This window comes from Pituophis catenifer, unplaced genomic scaffold (assembly GCF_029215685.1).
Source record: "Pituophis catenifer annectens isolate HBS135680 unplaced genomic scaffold, rPitCat1.0.hap2 SCAF_1, whole genome shotgun sequence".
Lineage (NCBI taxonomy): Eukaryota > Metazoa > Chordata > Lepidosauria > Squamata > Colubridae > Pituophis > Pituophis catenifer.
Window position 1 is genome coordinate 221,650,343 of NW_027256881.1, and position 16,089 is coordinate 221,666,431.

Below are 16,089 nucleotides of genomic sequence, written 5' to 3' on the forward strand. Positions count from 1 at the left end.
ACAAAGGATATATAACAAAGTATTGAGATGAACTTTTGATATCGACCAAATACTTATTTTCCACCATAATTTGCAAATAAATTCTTTCCAAATCAGACAATGTGATTGTCTGGATTTGTTTTCTCATTTTGTCTCTCATAGTTGAGGTCTACCTATGATGACAATTACAGGCCTCTCTCATCTTTTTAAGTGGGAGAACTTGCAGAATTGGTGGCTGACTAAATACTTTTTTTGCCCCACTGTAATATGTTTTAAGGCAGGGATCCCTGAGATTTGAAAATTATTTCAAGGGGCTTCAAGGGTAAAAAGCTTGAGAAAGACTGATCTAGACAGTGATTCAATATTGAAGCTCTTATTAGTGTCCCAAATGTGCTTTTTCAAAAGGCAACTAGATTTCTGGTTTTTCTTTGAAGTCGATTCACTTCTCATCCAAGAAGCTTCTTCAGCTCTGACTGGATAGTGGGGAATGGAAGGATTTATATTCCTTGTAGACAGCTGATCTCCAGGTAGCCTCAGTGACTCGCTAAAAGAATGCAAATGACCAGCTGTCCGCAAGGAGTATAAATCCTTCCATTCCCCACCATTCAGTCAGAGCTGAAGAAGCTTCTTGGATGAGAAGCAAAATGTTTTCAAAGAAAAACCAGAAAGTCCAATTGCCTCTTGAAAAAAGCACCTTTGAGACAACCATGACCTGGATAACTGAGAATCTTCATAGACTCAAAATTTTGAGCGGATTTTTTATATTTATAAGCAGATTGGCTCAAGGCCTTATCCTTGATCCAGTGGTGAAATCCAAATTTTTTTACTACCGGTTCTGTGGGCGTGGTATGGCTTGATGAGCATGGCAGAGGAAGGATACTGCAAAATCTCCATTCCCACCCCACTCCAAAGGAAGGATACTGCAAAATCCCCATTCCCTCCCCGCTCCTGGGGGAAGGATATTGCAAATTCCTCTGGGTGGCATTTGCCGGTTCTCTGAACTACTCCAAATTTCCGCAACTGGTTCTCCAGAACCTGTCAGAACCTGCTGGATTTCAACCCTGCCTTGATCCCTATCCCTAATGAAAGATTGGTGAAATGGTTGCCTTTCAAGATACTGGATTAGTTTCCAATACTCCTAGCTAGCATAACAAGCATAGTAGTTACTAATCATGACACTTATATTCCAAGAACATTAATCACATCTCACTCTTAGCTATAAAATCTCAGGAACTTCTGCATAATCAAATATTGACAAACCTTTCCATCGGACTAAATAAAGAAGCAATTGGTTGGATTTACATAGCCTGTTAAGACAAAACCAATAGTCCTCCTCCTCCCCCTTCCTGCAATACATTTTGGCTTAGCACAATGTGCTATAGTAGAATATTAAAAAAGTGAGCCATAACTTGTGATCTATGGTGAGCGCGAATGTAAAAACAGATGCCAGGTTCAATTTTCTTCTTAGATAATTTTGGGTTCTAAGTTATCATCCTTCAGAGCCATTCCAAACACAGGGGTTGTACCCAGGCAGTCCTCAACGTACAACGATTCGTTTAGTGACTGTACAAAGATACACTCAATGGCACTGGAAAAAGTGACTTATGAGAGTTTTTCACCCACACAACCATGACAGTATCTCCATGGTGACATGATCAAAATTCAGATACTTGGCAACGGACTCATACTTATGATGGTTGCAGTGTCCCGGGATCATGTGATCACCTTTTGTAACCTGCCATCTGAAATGGTGTAGGGTCTCTTGCTTGGGTGGGGGGTTGGACTAGATGACCTACAAGTCCCTTCCAACTCTGCTATCCTGTTAAAGTATTCTAAAGGTAAGTATTCTGACCTTCTGACATGCCAAGTCAATGGGTAAACCACATTCACTTAACAACTATGTTACTAACTTAACAACTGCCGTGATTCACTTAATAACTGTGGCAAGAAAGGTCATAAAGTGGGGCAAAACTCACTTAACAACTGTCTCGCTTAGCAACAAAATTTTGTGGTCAGTCGAGGACTACCTGTACCTCCAAAATCATCGCTGTTACACTACTACACATCCCACAGGAAATGTTACCGAAATATCATACAGCTTCCCAGGGTCTTCATGAAATGAATTGATTAATCAATCACTCCTCTTTTTTTTTCCAGAAGAAATGTAGCAAGGACAGATTTGCTATATCTCCTCTATAGCTGCAAGGCATTGATTGCTTCATTTAGAGGCAAAGTAAGGATGTCTCAGTGCAATCACTTTTTTAAAATTGAAAAAAGTAACGAGATGCTAAATTTAATTTAATTTGGGCTATAATTTTGCACAGGGACTTGTATCACATCTGAAACTCAGCTTACTCTTAAACGTAAGGAATTAAAATTTTAGATTTTGTCTGAGAATAATAATAAACACTCTTAGTTTAGAAACTACTCTGATTAATAATTGTTAGTATTTTGGGTGCCTTTGCTAAGTATTGACTTGATTTTAACAATAAATTTTAAATACTAAGGTCATCTTTGTATACAATGCTAATATAATATTACTTTGAAAATTCTTATTTAATTTTATATGGCTTGGAAATCTTGTCTCTGTCTCTGTCTCTGTCTCTCTCTCTCTCTCTCTCTCTCTTTCTATATATATATATATAACATATTACATAACATATATATATAACATATATATTACATATTACATAATATATATATATAATATAATATATATATATATATATATATATATATATATATAATATACATATTACATAACATATATATATAACATATATATTACATAAACAAATATATATATATATATATATATATACACTGTATACACACACATTGACTTATGACAATTGAGCCCAACATTTCTGTTGCTAAACAAAACAGTTGTTAAGTGAGTTTTGCTCCATTTTATGGCCTTTTTTGCCACAGTTGTTAAGTGAATCATTGAAGTTGTTAAGTTAGTAACACGGTTATAAAGTGAATCTGGCTTCTCTATTGAGTTTGCTTGACAGAAGGTCTCAAAGGTAATTTCATGACCCCGGGACACTGCAATTGACATAAATATGAGTTAGGTGCCAAGCGTCTAAATTTTGATCACATGACCATGGAATGCTGCAATGGTCCTAAGTGTGAAAAATAGTCATAAGTCAACTTTTTTAGTGCCACTGTAATTTCAAAGGGTCACTAAATGAACGGTTGTAAGTTGAGAGCTACCTGTATACACACATTCATACATACACGCCCACACTCTTTTCTTTCATTTTTTCCTTCTTCTTGGTTGCACTTCAAATAAAATGTGTGTGTGAGAGACAGTGGTGGGTTGCCTCCGGTTCAGACCTGTTCGCAAGAACCGGTAGTAAAACTGGCAGGAAGCTCCACCCACTGACCCGGATGTCATCAGAAGTGATCTGCATGATGCGAACTAGTAGTAAAGGTAAGTAGAGCCCATCCTTGGTGTGTGTGTGTGAGAAAGAGAAAGAGATGGAGGGAGGGAGGGAGGGAGGGAGAGAGAGAGAGAGAGAGAGAGAGAGAGAAGGAGAGGGAGAGAGGGAGAGAGATCTGCAGGGCAGGTGATTCTCTACAGGAAAAACCTTCAGTCTTGTTTCAGTTCCTGGCATTTTGCTCTTCCAAGAAGCAAAGTTATAATGCCACTTTGTCAATGGGATCATTTTGCAAATAGGACAAAATTATGGAAGTTAACATCTTAGAACCACAGTGCCACATCACAACTTTATTGCAACTTATGCAGGACTAAGGCACAATTACATCACAAAAGTCATAGATTTTGTAAATAATGTTGATTTTGTAAATAATTTTCGCCAAAATACCTGAACAGAAAAGTCACAGATGACTTCTGATACTTATTATTTATCCAATACTATCATAGCAAAACAAATTATCTGTCATTTAAAACTTATAAAAATAAATGCAATATTTTATTCCATTTATTTTTATTTCGATTTACTATTTAGCTTCCCTTAAGTGTTAACCCTCTGTGAATAGAAAAATTTCAAAATGAACGATTCAATAAATTGTTATAAACTGAATAATAATTCAAATTTCATGTTTACATATTCATCTTTTTTATTAGAAACATAATAAGTTCTATTTATTTATACCATTATTTGCATGCAGTCTCACCTGACAACTAATCATATTTTTAATATGTGCTGGATTATTTGTTTCATCTCTATATCTTGGGCCTCAATTTAAACTAATCATTCTAGCCCATACTAAGCAATATTTGAACACGAGACAAGGAGCAAGAAATAACCTTTTAATCAGACATACATTAGCACAGTTCCTAATTTTAAAGTGAAATTAGTGTGTCAATTACAATAAATTATTATACAGAACACAATTAAATATTTATGTTTGACTAGCAACTGTCTTTATATGCTCCTTGACAATCCAGCAAATTGCTGTCATAAATTATATTTTTACAGACTGCGTAACGAGCTGATTGTCCTGTCACTATAATGCACAGCTCTTGTGCGTTTTGGTCTCTGAAGCACAATCAGACAAGTTTATGCAACCTACACATTTTAACTTTGATGAGGGCAGGGGGGACTCTCTAAAGCGCATTGTCATACTTTTTATAATCCCACTGAAAGAGTTCTAAGATATTTTAAGCAACTCCAAATCCCGGTTTGGATTTTTCCCCCATTTTATATCACAATCCTATATAGATTGTGGCTCAGAAGCAAATTCCATTGAATTTTAAAGAAGTTGTTCTGTATAAGTGCACACGGGACTGCTCCAATAGCCCTCTCCCATATTTTTCTCCTTCTCCTTTAAGTGGGTGGACAGAGACATTTGGCTTCCTTGCTACCAAACACGGTATTCCCCTGATCAGTTACAGCCCTTACCGTTAGCTCCAGAGATGTGAAGATAATTAACGTAAAAACCCACATGGCTGGTGCTTCCTTCTTCCCTTCACTCCTTGCACACAGATCAAAAGTTACTTCCATGGGTTCCTTGATGTTCTTCCCTCTCTCCTGGATAACGTGGCTGTCTGCATCTTGCTGGTGCTGTTATATCTGTCTCTGAATACCAACAGGATGCTACAACACCTCCAGCCACAGGCATGTTAGGGTTTGTGCAGTCATGATATTTCCACCTCTCTCTTCCATTACTCATTGTTATCATCTCATGTCAAGAGGAAAGATCAATCCTTTGTGTTCCCATGGATAAGGGAACAAATCTGGTTATGGGACAACTGCATTCGTTTCACCCAACCAAAGATAAATCTGTCAAGGCATGGAAAATAACAGAAATTGTTCCAGAACCTAGAAGGAATAAAGTGGCGGCATAAACCAATTTCTGGCAGGAGAAAAGCCACCATCCATGGGGTGATTCAGCTAAACTGAAACACTTTGCTAGTATCTGCCCTGTGCAAATTGCATTTCCCAGGAGCACAGATATTCAGAGAGCATCTTTGACAAAAATGTATGCTCCATCTCACAGGATGGCTGCTGGATGGAGTAGTCTTGTCTCCTTACTTGGGCAGAAAGCAACATCAGTACAAAGCAATCTATTCTGGTATGACAACTATATAATTCCATCTATACCAACATGATTCTCTAAACAAAAGGGAAAGACAGGATATAAGTTTCATAGAGACCAAGAAACTTTTTAATAACTACAGGTTATATTGATGTGGATGGAGGAATGGAAGAGGGAGGGAGAGAGGGGGGGGAGGGAGAGAGGGGGGGGGAGAGAGAGAAAGAGAAACTAGATGTACCAGAACTCAAAGTTACCATAACAAGTTAATTTTCAGAAACAGAAGGATTCAGAAGAGGAAAAAAAGTAAGATAAGAACACATATTGTTCCATTTATGTTTAACTTACACAGCATATGCATCATAAGCATAGTGTGGGGAAGAGATGACAGCTGGAATAAAAGTTGAAAAGTTTCAAAACAATAAGAATTTGTGATATGTAGATGATGCCAGGGGTGAAATCCAGCAGGTTCTGACAGGTTCTAGAGAACCAGTAGCGGAAATTTTGAGCAGTTCGGAGAACCAACTGTTCTTTGGAGGGACAAAAACTGAAGCTCAAGCTCAAATACTTTGGCCACTGAATGAGAAGAGAGGACTCCCTTGAAAAAAACCCTGATGTTGGGAAAGATGGAAGGCAAAAGGAGAAGGAGACAGCAGATGATGAGATGGTTACAGAATGTAGATTGTGCAACCTTTCAGTACCGGAATCACTTCCAACACTGGTTTAACATTCTCACAGTATTCAAATGCCCCTGCACAAAAGGGGCCACAAACAATATAGCCTTAGCTCTGCATTGTTGGAAGAAATGTCCATCTGGGTTCAGTTCCAAGTGGGGAGAAAGACACTGGAAACATGGAGGCTGCTTGGAAAGCTAGTTTAATGGAGCAGAACCATTAAGCACGTGGTCTTGGTGCAGCTGAACACATGGAGTGGAGAGTGAGTGTTATTTATACCCTCTCTTGGGCCTTGTCCTAGAGCTTCCTGTTCCTGTGTAAGAAATGTATCCTATTTGTTGCTGTAGGGGTCATGTGCAAATCCTAGGACCGTGATGGCGAACCTATGGCACGTGTGCCACAGGTGGCACCTGGAGCCATATCTGTGGGCACGCAAGCATTGCCTAACTCAGCTCCAGCACGCATGTGCATGCTGGCCAGCTGATTTTCGGGCCCTCCAGGCCCACTGGAAGTCGGGAAATGGGCTGTTTCCGGCCTCTGGAGGGCCTCCGGGGGGAGTGGGGAAGGTCGTTTTCACTCTCCCCAGGTTCCAAGAAAGCCTCTGGAGCCTGGGGAGGGTGAAAAATGGGCCTCCTGGGCCCACTAGTAACATTTTTGCCATCATGTGCCAAAAGCGGGGAGAGCACGGGGGGCCGCGTGCGCATGCGCAGGGGATGGGAAGGCATTGAATTGTGGGTGTGGGCACACGGGCACGCAACCACCCTGTGCTCCCCCCATTTTTGGCACGCAACGGCAAAAAGGTTAGCCATCACTGTCCTAGGAGATTGTCTGAGATAAACCTGGTTGAACTGTGCTGGGTGATGTAATATCCCCAGATGCCATGTGGTGAGCTCTGCTGCTAGATGGGTAGAGGGCTAATCCTATTATGTCCTGGAGGGTCATGTCTTAATCCCATCACCCTGGAGCTGGAAGCCTTTTGTTATGTAGATAGGATGGCCCAGTCTTTCTGGGGCTATTAACAAAAGTGGGGGCTGCTTTCCAAGAGCTTGTTTCTCCTTTTCTCATCCAGGGAGGTATAATATTCTGCCTTTTCAATATTTCCTAGAATATTTCGTTCTTCTGGGAGATGGGTGGGTGCTAACTTTCTATAGCATCGGATAGTGAAGTTGGACTTACTGAAAGTAAGCAAACATCTTAAGTTAAAATTGGCACTATTTTGCTTGGAATGAGGCAATAGTTCCATTTGCAGTTTCATGTTTATATATAATAGGTAGCAGCACAGTGTCTTCTTCCACTGGGCTTGTTTCTAGTATCTGGGTAAAATATTTATTGCAGATAATGCTGCTTATCTATCACAATGCTTTAGAAATGATCAAAATGAGCATAGTACATTTGCAAACCTGCTACTTTCAGGGAACCTTTTTCTCAAAAGCTGGAACAGTTCCAATTATTTATTTAAATATTTATATCCTGCCTCCCCCTCCACAGACTTATTTGAAAAAAGATATAATCCAGACCTAGAAGTATACCTGCTCTGTTTCAATTGGAAGGAAGATGTATCTTGGCAGGAATGGGAAATGTGCGGCCTTTGCTGAGCTTCATCTCACAGCATTTCTTGACAGTGGGCTTACTAGTTAGAGCAGCTGCAAGCTGTCCTTTAAGAGTGCCATAAAGTCTCCACTGTTGACACAGAGAACAATGCAATAAATCAGAAGATGGCAAAAAGATGCTCCCCTCATGGAGAGCCTAAAGGGAATAATCTGGCGCTGGAGGTCATGTCCTAATGCTACACTACCCTCTGGTTTGATTTGAAAATATATGCAGTGCAGCTAAGAACTGTACTGTATTTTTTAAAAAGGCAAAATCTTTAAATGAAGCTCAGATCCCAGTGACTTCACAGGTATGTCCTTAAAGGGATTTTGGAAATTGTACTAAAGCTCTTTACTAGATTGTTTCAGTACAAGCCTAGTGACAGTCCTGGGATTTTCTGGTGGTCTTCTCTCCTAGTGCTCTCAAGATCAGTTGTCAGTTATTTGCTGCTACCAAGCAAAGCGATTGGGCATGGACACACATATCTATACAATACACAATATTGACTGCAAAATATGGGTTACTCTATATATCCTTTTAAATACGTAGTCTTAGCAGCTAAAAATGTATCAGCATATTTTTACAGTGACTGTGCTGGCACATTTACTTCTCAACTCTTCCCTGTTTTATTTTTTATTTGATGTTTTCTCGGATATAGTTTTTTGGGAAAAACAGCTTTGAAGTCGAACTATATACACGTAGCTGAGATAATAAAGGCGAAGGGTGTTTACCGTGTCCCCCTTTATTAATTCTACCCGCCCCATTTCCTCTTTCAAATTCAAATTCAAGTCTTGCAATCCCTCGGCCGTCTCGGCTAAATAATTAATTGCCACAATTTGCTACTGGTTAATTGCCAGTAATTAATCGTACAGCGCTGTCTCTATTATTCAACTCCCAACTCTTTTCTAAGAGTTGCAACGCAACCCGAACGAGCACAAAACCATTCTGCTTTCCACGGCCGAGACAGACGTTGTACGCTTTGCTGGCCGTCCGTCAACATCTCTTCTCCTTGTCTTCCCCTCCCAGGGTTAGAGAATGGTACGGTCCAAAGCCCTGTTGCCGCTCTAGAACGTCACAGTTGATGAACAGCATAGCAACCGAAGCTTTTGAGGCGGGCGGGCGCGAAGTGGTTTGTGAGCTACAGATCGCACCTGGCCGGTTCACCGGCTCAAAATTCTTCCTCTGTGGAAGGACCTCCGCTCCTGGTAGGTTCGCCGGTCCCTCCAAGCGAAGGACAAAATAAAACTGGGAGGGACCGTGGAGGGGGGCAGGTAATTGAGAGTTTCTGGGTTCCGCTGCAAATGCAAACTCCTCTCCTTCGGAGCAGCGCCTGCCCGCTTTGATCTAGTAGTGGCTTCTTTCTGTTTTGCCTTAAGACTAAAAGTTACCACTTGCACATTTTACTCCAGGTTCTTTCTCCACCTCACCAAAACAGACTATATATTTTGTGTATTTGTGTGTGTGTACACACACACACACACACACACAAATATATAGCAGGGGGCTTTAATTGGAAATGCTAGGCATTAGACTGAAGATTTCTTTTTTTTTTTTAGCAAGCATTCTGCTTGCTGCTAAATTATCAGCACTCCACTCAGCTGAATCTTATGTTTAAGCATGTGAAGAAGCAAGCTTGCTTTTTTTCTAGGTACCAAGATTGTTAATTATAGTATATATTTTATACTATTTATAAAATTACACGTTTAAAAAAGGTGTATAATATATTTTTATATTATTTGTAAAATTATATATTTTTAAAAAAGATACACAGGTAGTCCTCGACTTACAACCATTCAGTTAGTGACCATTTGAAGTTACAACGGCACTGAAAAAAGAGATTTATGACCATTTTTCACACCATTGTGTTCACAAAAACACAATGGTTTACAACCATTGCAGGATCTCTATGGTCATGTGATCAAAATCCAGGCGCTTGGCAACTGGCTCACATTTATGACAGTTGCAGTGTCCCAGGGTCATGTGATCACCTTTGTGACCTTCTGATAAGCAAAGTCAATTCAAAAGCCAGTTACTAACCATGTTAGTAACTTAACAAATGTAGTCATTCATTTTACAACTGGGGCAACAAAGGCGTAAAATGGAACTAAACTCACTTAACAACTGTCTTGCGTAACAACAGAAATTTTGGACTCCATTGTGGTCGTAATTCGAGGACTACCTGTAATGCAGTTTGGCCATCTCAACTGTGCCATAATAGAAAAGGAAAGCTCCAGAAACTAACTGGCAGGTGTCCAACTCTGTCTCCATTTCTTGGCCAAGGGAGCCAGTGTTGTCACATAACATTTTCAATGGTTATGTGGCCAGCATGAATATATGCCAAAGGCGTATGGAACACTGTTACCTTCCCACCAAAGTGGTACCTTTTAATCTACTTGCATTTGCATGCTTTCGAACTACTAGGTGGGCAGGAGCTGGGGCAAGTAACAGGAGCTCACCCCGTTGCGTGGAGTTCGGCTCTTGTACTTGGACTGTTAGCATCTTTAACTGCTGAGGCATCTATGGCCCATTGCAATCACTATATCTAATGAAGACAACTAAATGGAAAGAAGGAGTAACCTTCTTATGTCACTTTGCTGCCCAGTCGTGTTGAGATTTTAAACCCTTCAGAAGGGTGATGCTACCTGCTGAGGCAAGTCAGTATTATATTTTCTTGGAAGAGAGATATAGAAGGTACGGCACAGCAATAAATTAAAAACTGCACCTTCACTCTTTTTCTTCTCAATACAGGATTTCTTGCTCATGCCTTTTGCCAGCTAACTCAACAACCTAAAGCCATAATACTGTAGAACAAGGCTAGGGAAATAGATTCACGCATCATGTCAACCAGGGTGGATAAAAATCAATGATTTTTTTTAAAAAAATCAGACTTTTTTGATTTAAATTGGATTTTTTTGATTTAAATCGGATTTTTTTATTTTTATCGAATTTATTTTAATAAAAAACTTTTGGGGTAAAAATCTATCATAAGATAGTTTTCTATTTAAGATACATAAATAATTTAGTTTATTCAGCATGAAATGGAGCTTAGTTATGTAGCATGAGGCTGTATATTCTGCAATACTGAGACTATCTGTGAGTCAACAGTGGGTCAAAGGAGTAGCAGAGATGACAGTTGCTCTTTAAAAATTATGATTTAAATCGAGTTGATTTAAATCAAGCCTTTTTACTAGTGATTTAAATCAACTCGATTTAAATTAAATCCACCCTGATGTCAACCATACTCTAATGTAATTTGTTTGAAGTTTGAATGTGTGTTTTCAGCCATTGTCACTTGTAAATCAGGTTTTATGATTTGGCATGATGCATAAGCTCAGGCAATTACAATTTACTAGTAAAGTATTGTTAACCAAATTATGAGTTGGCAGAGTGTATGACCTAGCAGTGGGTGAGGGATGACATAGAAACATAGAAAACTGACAGCAGAAAAAGACCCAGTGGTCCATCAAGTCTGCCTTTTGAGTGTTTTATTTGTTTTTGTTTTCTTTTTAATTTATTATTTTTAATTTTAATTATTTTCTTATTATGGTTCATCGCACAGTAAGCCAGATGTTCAGACTGGTTTGGCATTTTTATCAAGTTCTTTCTAAGGACTTGGAATAGGCACATGTGGATGTTTAATGGTATTACAGACATTGTCACAGGTTGTAAGCTGTTCTAAGAACAGCTGTTCTTAGCTGTTGTAAGCTGTCTTTTGCAATTGACTGATAGTGAATTTATCAGTGCTGGTGGTGCTCAAGTGGTGCTCCATTTGTTTTGGGATTTCACCCAAACCTCCTATTTACTGTTCTTTTCTTTTTCCACAGTCATTGTATTTCTAGTTGCAGGTCTTTATATTTCTATTTTGCTGTCTCCAGGTACTGCCACATCCACTAGCTAGACCAGTGTCAGCGCATCTTTTCGGCACCAAGTGCCAAAAACTCACACGTGCACATGCCAAAAACTGGAAGAGCATATGCATGTGTATGCTCACGCCGGAAACCGGAAGATTAGCCACCCGGTGCCTGCATGCACACCAGGCAGCTGCTCTTCCGGTTTCCAGTGCTCCCGGGCTCGTGAAGACCAGCTGGCCGGTGCGCCAGAACCCAGAAGAGCAATGAGCGATGGCTCACATGCCCAGCGAGATGGCTCTGTGTGCCACTTCCAGCACGTGTGCCATAGGTTCACTATCATGGATCTAGACTTTTTTGTCTTTTTTATTGAAATTTGTTAAGTCTAGGGTGTTATGTGGCAGGTGCCTGTCTGCTTACTATTATTTTATTTATTTATTTTTGTTGGATGATGGGCCTGTGTTTATCCCAAGCTGGTTTAAACTCAGTTACTGATGACTGATCCACTACCTCTGTTGGAAGTTGATTCCAAGCTTCTACTACTCTTTCTTTGAAGTAATACTTTCTAACAGTACTTTTGAACTTTCCCTCCTGTCAGTTTGAGATTATGTCCCTGTGTTCTTGATTTTTGCTTAATAGTGAAAATACTGCCTTCTAGAACCTTATTCACACCCTTAATATATTTAAGGGTTTCAGTCATGTCCACCGCTTTCCCTCCTATCCTGCCGGCTGTACATATTCAGTTCCTCCAATCTCGTCTTAAGTCATTTGGTTAGGTGTAAGAAGTTTTGGCATTGGGATGCTGTTTAATGGTCAGCTTCACATTATAATATTTATTTATTTATTTATTTATTTATTTATTTATTTAGTTAGTTAGTTAGTTAGTTAGTTAGTTAGTTAGTTAGTTAGTTAGTTTTTTTATCTTCCTGAAAAAGTATTTGTTTCCCTTTGACATTGTGAGGGAATTGGCAGTGACAGTTGTCAAAAAGTCATATTTTGGGAACTGGCGTTTTATAGTTTAATTTTCTGTGCTGAGCCTCAAGCTAGATTTACATTTAAATAATTCATCTTATTCCAATTGGACATATAATTTCTTCTAGGTCCTACTGTGTTTTATAATTATCTTCATTATGTAAACAACCCATTCTAAAGTTATTTTAAACTTTAAACGCTACTGTTATGCCCCGTATTAAATGAATGAAGAAAAAACTGGAAAAGTTAAGATACTTCTAAATATTGCCTGAGGAAAATAATTATCAAATAGACAGATACAGGGGTGAGGGTGGAGGAATCATTTCAAGCTGTGGGCAGCAATCATTTGTTTAATTTCATTGGAAAATCTTACTAATTTGTATACCACATAGCAGTTGAAATAAATATATTGGTGCATGTAGAATTTTTATATGTAGTGGCCTGGTTGTGAGGATGCTCACCTCCCACTTGGAAGGTTGAGAGTTCAATACCCAGTAGCGGCAGATGTTTCTTTCCTAGGCATAAAGAAAAAATATCTGCTGCAAACTCTACATGGTGTCAGGAGGGACATCTGGCCAATAAATGCTCAGTTCCATCCGGTTGCCCTGACTCTACTCCGAATTAAGGGATAACAGCAAGCCTGTCAAACTGGCAGCCTGCAGGCCAGATATGGTCCAAACGGTCCACACCCACCCTGGCTCTGCAAAGGCAAAAAACATCCCAATGTGATTGGGTTTGACACCCCTGGATTACAGGGAGGGTTTTTTTTATGTTACATGTTTTGTTTCAGGTAACAAGGTACTATCTTTTTGCTATTCTAGAAACCATAAACTCCAACCAGAGGATGGAAGTTGTGAGTAATATTCAGACTGACTTCCACAGCACCAAAGGGTCTTTCAGAAGCCCTCCATCCCTTCTTCTGGACAGCTTTGTGGAGGAGTCCCAGCATACAACTGATGTTCCCCATCACCTCCTGGAATCAAGTGAGTGATTAGTTGACTATTCTCAGGCAGAAAAGAATTGTTGGTTACCTTAATAATCTTGACGAACTTGATTGTTTATCACCTTGGCTTACAGGCAGAGTCTTGTTGCACCTAAATTCATTTCAAAATATAATAATTCAGTAGATTATCACCAGTTGTTGCTGTCTCTGTTAATACCATGCAGGCCATTCCTCCCTTGCAATCCACTTCTGAGGTTGGAAGATCCTTCCCAGTGGTTGAGGAAGGGGGAAATGTAGGGCATTGCCAGTGGAGAACAGAGAATTTCACTGAACTAACAGTCCTCTTTTATATTCTTTCAAGACATATATCATCATGTAAAATAATCTGAATTTGAATATTTTGTTTAGCCAAGTGTGATTAGACACATAAGGAATATTTCTCCGGTGCAGAAACTTTCACTGTACATGCAAAGCAACAGAATAATAATAACCATAATCTTAATACCAATATGAGGAGGTAGTAAAGAAGATAATAAGATGGATAAATAATAACACTTCAGCCATACATGGGTAAATATACATATATACATGACAGAAACATAGAAACATAGACAGAAACATAGTTTCTGACATTCTAGACATTCATATTGAATGAACAGAGAATATTAGTTATTTGTTAAATTTATTGGCTGCCTATGTCACTGTGGGGCTAAACTAGTTTACAATAATAAGAAAATGAAAGGAGCATAAACAGAAGAGAAATAAAATAATGGAACAATAAAACAAATAATGAAAAAGCAACACAACAAGAGTACAACAATATGATAACCAAAAAGATGGACAGGTGGAAAACAGAGAGCGGGGGGGGGAGGCAGGGGGGACGACTCTGCCATCAGTCCAGCAGCCACCTCCAGTTTAGAACTCCCCCATTTGATCCCCAGGTTCTTGTGGAAGGATAAGAGGGTGGGAGCAGATTTTAGATCTTAAGATACTCCAAAGCACAAGCACCGCAGCAGAGAAGGCTCCTGGATCCCAATAGTTGGAGTGGGATCTGAAATAGTCCCTCTCTACCTATATAACATAACTGAATAATACAATATAATTGATCTGCAGTTGAATTCCATACATAATGCTACCTTAGGATGAAGCCTAGTATTGGCCAGAAAAAAAAAGACTGTCAGATTGAGGAATGGGGTAGTTTGTGGTTTGGTAGGCTAAATAGATTGTTTTCGTGCAGGGAAGATCTTAAAATAGATTATATCAGTCTATCTAATATTAGGAAAAAAATAGAATAAAATTAGTCATAGTGAATTCCTGGAGCTATTGTCTGGCTGTGCCAATTATTGTTTTGTTTCCTTTTTTTATTATTTCAGAGATTTATACAAAGCTATTAAGAAATAATGCTATACAAGCTAAACCTGCTATCATGCATTATGGAGGATTTGAGGTAGAAAAACATCATCAGCAAGTGCTGGTAAGTAAGGAAAGAGTTGATAGCTGATACCCTGAAATGAGTTCATGCATTTATTAACTTATTTATTATTTACCCACATATATATTTAGGGTGGGTGGCTTAGGGGTTTTAATGTCTTGATTTTTAATATTGTAATCCATCCTTGGTCACGTATTTGTGAGTCGGGTGGCCATATAAATTTGCTTAATTTATAAATAAATATAGTCCTTATGACTCAAAGCCACTTACAATGTATAAAGATAATGACATATATAAAACATAATTTTAAAAGCAATAAATTAATTACTGTTCATAAAAGCTTGTTGTCCTTGGGGGCATGTGATTTTAGAGGGAGGGAGCTGCTCCTGAGAATGCAATTCTCCAAATCCCAGCATCCCACTTGTATTGTATTCTCTTTCTGCTAAAACAGAGTAGGGCAGACAGATTCTACAAGAAGAAGAAAGTCCCCAAAATAATGAGGTCCTAACTGTATAAGATGCTATACTCAGGGCTTTGAATTGGCTTCAGAAGCCATAGTCAACCAGTGCAGCTCCTGCAGAGGGGCATTACCCACCTGAATTGACTAGTGCCAGTTAACAAGTTGTATTCTGTTCCATTCATGTCCTCCACATTAACTTAAATGTTAACCATTTTATCTACATCACTTTCTGTCTGTAATTGTGCCAAAAATACTGACAGGAATATCTTTTTTCTTTCTTTGAATTATTTGCTTTATCCTACAGAAACTGATAAATATTTCCGGAGAAGTTATAAACATCCATATTATTCCGCCAGAGACAAACTATTTCCAGATCAAATATAACAAAATTGTAAGTGTCTGTTCAGTAACCTTGAGAGTGCTCACGATTATTTCATTTCTTCCTTTTTGAACTTCGCCAAATTGCAAAACAAATAATTTGAAGCCTTCCATAGGAAATTGTTCTGCTCTGTTTTTATAGCAGCGGCTTGTCCCTGGCTTGTCCTTTACAGTAACAGTTGATTTTTGCCCTGATGAATGGCGATACTATTACGACTGCATCCGAATCCATTCTCAGGTAAGAAAAGACAATAAATCTAGGTAGGAACTCTCCTCTCCCTATAAATGCAAATCAAGATAGTGCTGAC

The 16,089-nt window shown here is 39.0% G+C and overlaps 1 protein-coding gene across 1 annotated transcript in view; it reads left to right on the forward strand.

The window, feature by feature from the left end:
- Positions 1-13,412: 13,412 nt before the first annotated feature.
- CFAP221 (cilia and flagella associated protein 221) overlaps positions 13,413-16,089 on the forward strand; it is a 28,978-nt gene continuing 26,301 nt past the window's right edge. The window contains exons 1-4 of the mRNA XM_070957063.1: positions 13,413-13,551; positions 14,885-14,985; positions 15,708-15,794; positions 15,924-16,019. Of these exons, the coding sequence (XP_070813164.1) occupies positions 13,413-13,551; positions 14,885-14,985; positions 15,708-15,794; positions 15,924-16,019 (423 nt within the window). The remainder of the gene's footprint in view (positions 13,552-14,884; positions 14,986-15,707; positions 15,795-15,923; positions 16,020-16,089) is intronic.